Raw genomic sequence first — 10,121 nt, 5'->3', positions numbered from 1 at the left:
CAATATTAAAAACCAACATTTTATATGGTGATATGAAATGCAAAATTATAAAATCAAAATAAAAATAAAAACTGCTATATCACAAATCCAAGGGATTAATGTTATAAACCCAAGGGCAATTAAAAAAAAGAGTTTAATATTATAAACCCAAAGGATTAATATTATAAATGGAAGGGAAAATAAACTAAATGAAAACACTAAACGCTAGATTAGAATGTTACATTATTAATAAGAACAATGTGATATATCATGATATTAAACTGAATAATATAAATCCTAACATCATCAAACCCAATATTATAAGCCCTAAGATTAATATTATAAACCCTAAGGTTAATATTATAAACTCTAACAATAAACCCAATATATTAATGATATAAACACAAGAGAGAAATTTTATAAACCTTGGGAATAACAAACCTAATGGGTTAATATTATAAACCCAAACGATTATAAATAGTATAAACCCAAGGGGTAAATATTATAAAGCTTTCGATTAATAAATCTAAGAGATTAATATTTATATTTATATAAACCCTAAAATTATAAAACCCAATATTATAAACCCCAATATTAAAATATAAACATTTCAAACCCTTATACTAAATGCTATATTACAAATCTAATATTATAAACTCCAATATTATAAACCCAAATGATTAATATTATAAATGAGAGGGGGAATAAATCCAATGGATGAATCTTATAAATGAAAGGGATTATTCATATTAAAAACCAATGGATTAATATTAAAAGCTTAAAGACTCATAACCCAAAGCAACTAACAATATAAACCCAAGGGATTAATAAACACAAGGAATTATTAATATTATAAACTCGAATATTAATATTGTAAACTTTGAAGATTATTAACACAAGCCATCAATCAACCTAAAAAATTAATAAACCAAATAATTATTAATGTTCTGAACCCAAGATTTTTAATGTTTCAAATTTGTTTCCGAGGGTGCGCACTGCTAGGGTTTGCAGATGGCGTAGCAGACGGGGTTGACAGGCGAATAACGCGGGAGAGAGGACGAAGGAAGTTGAAGAGGACAGATCGGGAAAAAGAATTTCGCAATACCCGCATCTCAGGCAACCAGTCTTCAACAGCGAAGTGAGGGTAAATAATTAGAGTCAAGAGCTGAAGGGAAAATGGAAAACCCAAGAGGGAGGGGAGAGATCCCCTCCTTTAAAAATGTGGTAGCAGGGGAGACCAGTGCAAGCGGAATGCAGCATAACCAGAAGGAAAACTATGCCCCAGTGATGGGTAACCTATGGCAGAAAAGGATGGGAGGAAAATGCCTACCTAGGGCACAAAAACAACCAAGATATGTCATTCCCTGCAACAAACTTGAGGAATATAACTGTTACATGAAGGACCATGCCCTGATATGTAAATTCATAGGCTACTGGCCATCTGAGAAGGAGTTATACAGATGGATTGATCAAAGGTGGAGACCAAAAGGCCATATAGATCTGAAATTGGGAGCAAAAGGGTTTTTCACAGCTATCTTCACGAATCTGGAGGACAAGGATAGGGTTTTCGAAGAAGGACCGTACTTCATGAACAATGCAGGCCTGTTCATGAAATACTGGGAAGAAAGATACAACCCAGAAAAGGAAAAAATGTTGGACGCCCCAATCTGGGTTAGACTGTTCGGGCTCCCAGACGAATTCTGGGACCCTGAAATTTTAGAAGGAATTGGGAACTCAATCGGGGGTTTTGTTAAAATTGCAGAAGCTACAAAACGAGGCAAATATACTTCATATGCAAGGATCTGTGTCTACATGAATTTAGCAGAACCCCTCCCGGAAAATATCGAGCTGGAATATCATGATGAAATCTGGCAACAGCCAATAGACTATGAACATATCCCGTTTAGGTGCCGCAAATGCCATGAATATGGTCATCTATATCGGCAATGCCCTCTGAATAAGGAGGAGGAGTCAAAAAGAAGTCAAGAGGAATATCAGAAAAATTCAGAAAAAATGGAGGAGGCAGACAGGGGTTTTCAACAGGTCACAAGGAGAAAGAAACAGAGCAAGGAGGGACCCAAATCCCAGTCACAAGAAAAACCCAGCCACACAACAAGTCAAAACAAGTTTCAAGCGCTTCAGAGCGAGAACGAGGACTATGAAGTAAATTTGGAGGACGACGAAGACCCTGGAAACACACCAATGGAAATTGTAAGTGAAAACAAAGGAAAAGATGCAAATTTAGGGAAAACTATTGAGGAACGGACGGAAGGAAAGGCAGAAAATGCAACAATGCAATCCCAGATGGACGTGGAAAACCAGGTAGAAAGTGAGGTGGAGGAGAGAATCATGAAACAGCTAATTCAGGAATGGAAATATCTAGATAGTAGATTCATACCTGAGAAGCAGAAACAACTGTATAAGGAAGCATTTCAGAAGTACAAGGAAAAAAAAGGGGAGAACATGGACAAGCAGATAATTATAGGAAATGAACAGGGGAATGGACAGGTGGGAATGGACGGCTCTGGCAAAAATAGTAGGAAAAGAGGTCGGAAAACGATGAGTGAAACTATTCAGACTGTGGGAGAAACATTGATAAACTCAGGTAAAGTGATACCTCTGTCAGAGGTATTCTTCCCCTCCTACCAAAAGTTTTAAATGATTGTTATCAGTTGGAATATTAGGGGTTTGAACAGTAAGGGTAAACAGAGATATATGAAAGAGAAATTGAAAAAAGAGAAGCCTAGTATTATGATTTTACAGGAGACAAAAATTACAGTTCAACAGCTTGAAGGAATAATTGACAAAAATAAACTGCAATACGAAGTTATGGGGCAAGATGCTATTGGCTCTGCGGGAGGTATTGCAATTTTGTGGAATCCAAACGATATCATTCTAGAAAGCTGGACCAGCATGAATAGAGTCCTTACTGGCTTGGGTAGGATAGTAGGAACAAAGGAAAAGGTTGTTATCTCAGGGGTTTATGGTCCCCCTTCCCCAGGGGAAAAAGAAAGTTTTATAAATAGTATGAAAATAATCCGCAGAATATATCCAGAGGCTGCTTGGATCATAGGAGGTGATTTTAATTTAATCAGATCCTTAGAAGAAAAAAAAGGAGGGATAAGGAAGTTGGACCACTTCATGGATATGTTCAATGAAATGATAGAGGATTTAAGATTAGTAGACATCCAGACTATTAATGGGATATGCACCTGGAACAACAGGAGGGGAGGCAAGAACCAAATAGCATCAAGACTTGATCGCTTCCTAGTATCAGAAGCTATTATGAATAAGGATGTTTTCGTCGAAGCAAAGATCATACCATCCCTTGGATCTGATCATTGGCCTATTAGACTAGAGGTGGATATTAAAAGGAATCGTGGAAAAAGACCTTTCCGATTTGAAGCCTTCTGGTTAAGGGACCCAGGATTCATAAAGAAAGTAGAAGAATGGTGGATGCAGAGTACAGTGCAGGGCAAAGGAAAAATGCATACGTTCCAGTTGAAACTGAAAGAGCTGAAAGGGAGAATCAAGAAATGGAACAAGGAAGAATTTGGTAACATTATGGAAGACAAACAAAAACTAGAGGGGGAAATGGAATCACTTCAACAAAAGATGATAATGGAAGGCAGAACGGAGGAAAGCATTAGAGAAGAAGGGGTAATACTCGGAAAACTAGAAGAAAGACGAAAGCAGGAAGAAGTTCTCTGGCGGCAAAAATCAAGAATAAAGTGGTTAAGGGAGGGGGAAAGGAACACAAAATTCTTTCATCAGGCTATGATCAAACACAGACAAAGAAATAGGATTCTATCCATCAAAGATAAGAATGGGGATAGAGTGGTTGAGCAAGCTGAGATTGAACAAGTCCTGGTAGATCATCATAAAGGAATCCTAACAGAACCTCAAGCTGATCGAACGAGAGCAATTCAGGAAATATGCTCGGCCATTCCTCGTTTAGTTACAGAAGACCAAAATAAGGCGCTGATGAGAGCTGTTACCTTAGAAGAGATAGAGGAAACTGTAAAATCAATGAAGAAAGGTACTGCTCCAGGCCCGGATGGTTTCACAGTTGATTTCTACCAGGCGGGATGGCACTTTCTGGGAAAAGAGATCCTTGATCTGATAGAAGAATCTAGGATGAACCAAAAGGTATGGCCTGCCATTAACTCTACTTTCTATGCTTTGATTCCTAAGGGTGATAATTTAGAAGATGCCAATGGTTTTAGACCCATAGCTCTGTGTAATGTTATTTACAAGATTATAACATCCCTGATCGCCAAGAGATTAAAACCCCTTCTGGATAAGTTAATATCTGCTGAACAAACAGGTTTTGTTGAAGGTAGACAGATCCTAGATGGCCTGGTAGTAACTCAAGAAGTTATTCACTCTCTAAAAATAAAAAAGCAAAAGGGTATGATGATCAAATTAGACTTGTCGAAGGCTTATGACCGACTTAACTGGAACTATTTGGAAGAAGTCCTGGAAAGTTTTGGTTTCAATAGGAGGTGGATTAAGTGGATTCATAGCTTGATTTCTTCACCAAATTTCTCCATTCTTGTTAATGGAACTCCCTCGAAAACCTTTAATGCATCTAGAGGAATTAGACAGGGAGATCCATTATCTCCGTTTCTTTTCATTCTAGCAGCCGAAGGTCTGGGTCGATTTATTAAAAAAGAACGAGCAGCGAACAGAATCAAAGGTTTACAGCTCTGGGGAAATAATTTGCCCTTAACTCATCAGCAATTTGTTGATGATATCATGTTATTTGGGGAACCAACTGTTAAGGAAGTAAGACATCTTAAAAGAATTTTGGATTTATTTGCTGAGGCTTCTGGTCTGGAAATTAATAGAGATAAATCCTGTATATTCATATTTAATACAGTGGATCAGGTCAAAACCCACCTTATAAGATTATTGGGCTTTAAGAGAGGAGAACTGCCTACGAAATACTTGGGAAATTTATTGGACTTTACTTCCAAAAAGATGAAAAATTGGCAAGGAGTCCTGGATAAGCTGAGAAACAAAGTAGCAAACTGGGCCTTTCGAGTTTTAAACATAGCAGGAAGGGTGGTTCTGGCAAAATCAGTCCTTCAAGCTATCCCCATTTACCCCTTGTCGATAATGGCAGCCCCTTTAGGAGTATGTGCAAAGATTAGAGAGATCATTAGAAATTTTATTTGGGGAGGGACTAACCAGAAGAAAAAATGGGCCTTAGTTTCTTGGAATCATTTAACAGAGAGAAAAGAAAAAGGGGGTTTGGGGCTGAGGGACCCTGAAATTCTCAACAAAGTGTTGGGAGCAAAGCTCTGGTGGCGCTGGCTAAGGGAGGGCAATGATCTTTGGAAAGCCATATGGAAAACCAAATACAATATGCCTGACTCCACAGTTGAGATCTTAAGACAGAGAGAAACCCCCAAAGGGTCAGCAATTTGGGACCTAGCTCGTCAAAACAGAGATTTGGTTGAGAAGCATACATTCTGGGAGATTCGAGGTGGAGAAGAAGCCAATTTCTGGGATGATAAGTGGCAGCAGAAAGAAAGAATGAGTAGAATTCAGAGGCTACAACAGATTCAGGATAGAATAGAAGGAGATCGAAAATGTGTCAGAGACTATTGGAAAGCTAATGATCCGGAAGGAATCTGGAGAAAATGGACTGATCCGACTGAGTGGGACAGGGAGCTCAGCCAAGACCAACAAGAAGCCTACATGAAAGAGGTAGAGTCCAGGAAAATTAGAGCACGCACTGGAAAGGATATCCTCAGGTGGGGGAATTCCATGAAAGGTTCTTTCACCACCAAAGAGGCATACTACTTAACTGATACCCAAACCAGAGTTGAGGAGAATTTAGACTGGAAGATTATATGGGGAAGCAACTGGTGGCCGAAAGTTTCCATATTCATATGGCTTGCAACTAAGAATAAGATTTTAACCTGGGACCGAATTCAAAAAAAAGGCTTCAGTGGCCCGTCGAGGTGCTGTCTATGTAACACTGAAGTGGAGACCAGAAATCACCTACTGATTAATTGCTCGTTCACAAAGAATCTGTGGATGAACACTAAACGAATATTTGGCAAATCTGAGATAGCCCCCAGTGAATTCAATGAAATGGTTTTTCAATGGAATAAAGAAGATTTTCAATGTAAAGTGGTCAGAAGAGCGTGGAATCTCATCTCAGGGTTCGTGCTATGGATGATATGGAAGGAGAGGAATCGCAGAGTGTTCCAGAATAAATTAAAGGATCCGGAAATAATTTGGGGACGAGCAGTCAAGTTAATGAGGGAAACAATCCTGGTTGAAAAGTGGGATGGGGAGGATTGGAAGGCAAACCAGGTTGAGGAGGGAATCCTGAACAATTTAAATCTAAAGTTTGAGATGGTCCATCATAAGCAGAACTCCCGACATGATGTGCGGACCCAAAGCCCCGATAAATTTAGCTATCCCAGAGAAAACTTCATCAAATTAAACTTCGACGGGGCCTCGAAAGGGAACCCGGGCGAAGCTGGTTTTGGAGGCATTTTCTGGGATAGTAACAAGCAGGTAAGGTGGATTTACGCAGATTGGGGTGGGGAAATGACGAACAACGAGGCTGAGTTTTGGGCTCTTCACCAGGGATTGCGAATCGCTGTAAGAAATGGTTACACCAATTTAGAAATTGCTGGAGACTCTCAGATTGCGGTTGAAATGCTGAAGAAGCTCAGTAATGGACGAGACTGGGAGAAGGTCACAAGCAGCTGGCGTACGGCTGGAATTGTCCAGGAAATCGCGGATTTATTGAAAAGAATCGAATACAAAATAATAAATCACGTCAGAAGGAAGGGGAATCGGGCGGCCGATTTCATGGCGAATTGGGGATGTAGAGGTCGTGGCAGCACGGTGGACAATCAATGGAGAGCGGTGTGCGGGAGCAGGGAGTGGGAGGACCTGGCAGAAATCATTAATGAAGACCATGATCAAGCTACGAGCGAAAATGCGAGGATCAATGAGCTGGAGAAATGAGAGGGCGTGGAGGTCCCGTGTAATGAACATAGATCAGTCTGGACAGAGAAGCGATATGATCATAGGGTACAGGGCAGTACAGTGGCGGCGTGCGTGGAGAACGGCACAGGATCACCTCCAATGTGAAGCAATAAATGATCGCGATCGGAGAGGAGGGTGGAGCGGTCTGTCAGATCTCTCGACAGCTGATATTAATCAAGGAATGATGGCCAAAGGAGACGTCACCCCAGAAAGCAATCGGCGGCAAAGGAAATTCGATCCAAAGGCGTACGATGAGGACAGAAATCTGATATATACCCAAACGGGGAAGGAAGAACAGTCATTTAGTTGTTTCCTAATTTGGAGAGGTGTGGACATTACCGCTGAGAGACAACATTATAAGATAAAGTTTACCTGGCACCAGAGAATTCTCTGCGACAGATCCGTTGGTAACATGGAAACACGGCTGAGAACCAGGGAGGCAGAGGAGCAGCATAATTCAACTGTTAGGAATAAGAGCCGGAAAGGCAAGGAAATTATGAACGAAGATCAACCAACTGAGATCTGGGAGATTGAGGACGAGTCTGAGGAGGAGATGCCCCGAGGCGAGGGGAACGAGCGGTCTTTTTCTCAGGACGGACTAGCAGGCGAGGAGTATCATCAGATGGAAGATGACCACCCTGCTCCGCAGGAGGTGAAGGTTCGTCGTTATGGCATGAGAAGACGAGAGAGGGGCCCCGGCAGCGGTGCGGACTCGAGCAGGAAAAGGGGTCGGGGGCAGAGCAGGAGGACGCATGAGGAAGGAGAGAATTCCAGGCAGGACACGAAACCTGTTAAAAAGACAAGAAGGACGGTGAATCACAGAGTCCGTCGGGCAGAAAGGGCCTATCAGCGAAACACCAACCCAGCAGTTAGAAGAATCATGCAATACCTGGAGGAGGAGTCTCTCCAGGACCAATCTGAAGACGAAATGGAGGATTGGGAGTTCCTGCTACATGATCCAGGCCATACCAGGGGAAGAATGTCCTTGTTTAAACAATCTCTGCACATATACTGGGTTATGAAGAGGCTGCTGGCAAAGGCTCTAGAGCAAGTTGCTAAGGAGATGGTCGAGATTGCCCAGGGAGGCCCTGATATGCGCAGAGAATTGAGTTTCATCCGCATTGCCCTGGAGAGGCAAGAGGAGAAATTGGACGAAATTCATCAGCTGCTGAAGGGAGACCACCAAGATGCAGAGAGAGGAGCAAGTCAGCAACCAGCAATGGACAATGTTTGACAAGAGATATGTTCAGGAAAACTCATAGCCTTACCAGTTACAGTTTTTTGCATGTTTTAGATAGAGAAGTATGTTTTTTGCAGACTAGTAGTATTAGAAGATCTCAAGACTGCCTTGTTTATTTGGCTAGGATTATCAGACTTTGGGCCTTTTATTTTTGGTCGGCCATTAAAAACTATAGATGGATTAAATACTCGGTTTCCCCATGTGGGCGGGTTTACAATGTTTTTGATACTATGTAATGTTTTATTTTCTATCCAGTAATAGAAAGAGTACCACCTCAGCTTACAAAAAAAAAAAATGTTCTGAACCCAAGATTTAAAAAACCCTAGAAATTAACGAAACGAGTTCATTATTAATATTATAAATAAAATAATAAACTAAAAAGATTAAAATTATAGATCCAAAGAAAGAAATAAACCCATAATATTGATATTGTAAACAGTGTGGATGAAAATTTAACTATACAATATTAAATATTATTGTGGATAAAAGTATAAAACTTTTCATACTAAACTGTGAATGATATATAAATTATTAAATAATATATAGAAGTATTAAAATACTATTTCTATTAATGATATACAGATCGTTCAATTCAAATTACATCGTATAAATAACACAATTTGAATTGCAGCGTATATACGTTAATTATGTTTTTGAACCATTTAAATAACCTGTATATCACTTATCGATTTCTTTAAATATTGATTAGTTCTAAGGATGTGGTGTAAGTTTTAGGTGGGGGAAGTTTTGGTTTCAATGGCATTTTTGGTCTAATTCAGGGGAAGATTATGCAAGCCTGAGAGACTTTCTTCTGTTAAAAATTTGTATGAAAGTGTAGTTTTTAGTTTTTGTTGTGTTAAATCATTTTTGTTTTGTTTTCAGAAGTTTCTTTTTTCGAAGTATATAACTTTTCTTTTCTGAATGAAGAACATCCGTTTTTTTTGCTTGCTGGAAAAAAAAGGTTCCATTAAATATTGTTTAAGAGCGGCTGGTGCAGCTGAAAAGTTGTATGAAAGAGCCTCTTAGTTTTTTCTCTGTTAAGTTTTCTTTGATTTGTTCTAAGGGGTTTCTTTCTGTTTGTTCTCTTTTGCAAGGTGATTTTTTTCTGGGAATTGAGTGATTTTTTTCCAAAAATTTGAAATTAAAAATTATTTTAATTTTTCTGAGATAAATTTATAACTTTCAAAACACACCCAAAATTCTGAACAACTGTAATTTTACAAAATCTGAACCGAATTTTGTGAAAATAACTACGGAAAAACCATTATTTTCCCAGCGAGATAGTCAAAATAGTGACGGGAATGGTGTCACGGTTGTGGCATTCCTCACAATCAATAACCACCACTGCATTCTCTACCTTGTCGTTTCATTGACTTTGCACGGGCTTTGCTTTAAGTCTCCAGTCTACGAGCCATGTTGAGCTAGAAAGTTGGCTCCTTGATTGCCGTAAGTGTGGAAATGTTACTTGCGCCCCCGAGTTCCCCGCATCGCTTTTTATGGAATGGTGGTAATTCTCCGAGAGGCAGCCAGCACACTCATCAGCTCATACGTAGTGAGCGGTTTGCCAATACAACTTTTCCCTGACGCGTAAAGTTCGGTAAAAGAGGCCGTGCAATTTTACCGTCCTATTGGGTACACTCCTCTGGGCTGCCTGTACTAGTAAATGAATATGGATTCACTTTACAAGGCTTGCACCATGGAACTATTTATTACTTGACGTGAATTGGAATTTTCATTGATGGCGAGCTTCCATCACTGAAATAATTAATATAAATTTACTATGGTTGTTGAATGTAGGTGAAGTTTTTAATTTTATTGTTTTTAATTCATGAGAGTAGTTTTGTTTTTATGGTACAAGTAAAATGTAATGTCATGTTTTTTTTAG

General features: G+C 39.5%; 1 protein-coding gene across 1 annotated transcript; it reads left to right on the top strand.

Moving 5' to 3' along the window:
* The first annotated feature begins 1,992 nt into the window (after nt 1-1,992).
* Nucleotides 1,993-6,975, top strand: LOC149265906 (uncharacterized). The gene is made up of 3 exons (XM_089406437.1): nt 1,993-2,584; nt 2,759-3,639; nt 3,754-6,975. Exons 1-3 carry the CDS (start codon nt 1,993-1,995, stop codon nt 6,973-6,975), a joined length of 4,695 nt encoding a protein of 1,564 aa, XP_089262563.1.
* Nucleotides 6,976-10,121: the final 3,146 nt, after the last annotated feature.

Source organism: Pinus tabuliformis, chromosome 6, assembly GCF_031772625.1.
Source record: "Pinus tabuliformis cultivar Carrire ecotype Pingquan chromosome 6, CPIR1, whole genome shotgun sequence".
Classification (NCBI taxonomy): domain Eukaryota; kingdom Viridiplantae; phylum Streptophyta; class Pinopsida; order Pinales; family Pinaceae; genus Pinus; species Pinus tabuliformis.
The sequence above is the reverse complement of the archived record's forward strand: the minus strand, read 5'-3'. Positions and strand labels throughout refer to the sequence as shown.

What these genes read in the sequence shown, in the direction of transcription:
- LOC149265906 (XM_089406437.1), top strand. Translation starts at nt 1,993, where the DNA reads ATGGAGGAGGCAGACAGGGGTTTTCAACAGGTCACAAGGAGAAAGAAA. An exon ending in AGAAACATTGATAAACTCAG is followed by an intron (nt 2,585 to 2,758) that starts GTAAAGTGATAC and finishes CAAAAATTACAG; the next exon opens with TTCAACAGCTTGAAGGAATA. An exon ending in AAAGCATTAGAGAAGAAGGG is followed by an intron (nt 3,640 to 3,753) that starts GTAATACTCGGA and finishes TTCTTTCATCAG; the next exon opens with GCTATGATCAAACACAGACA.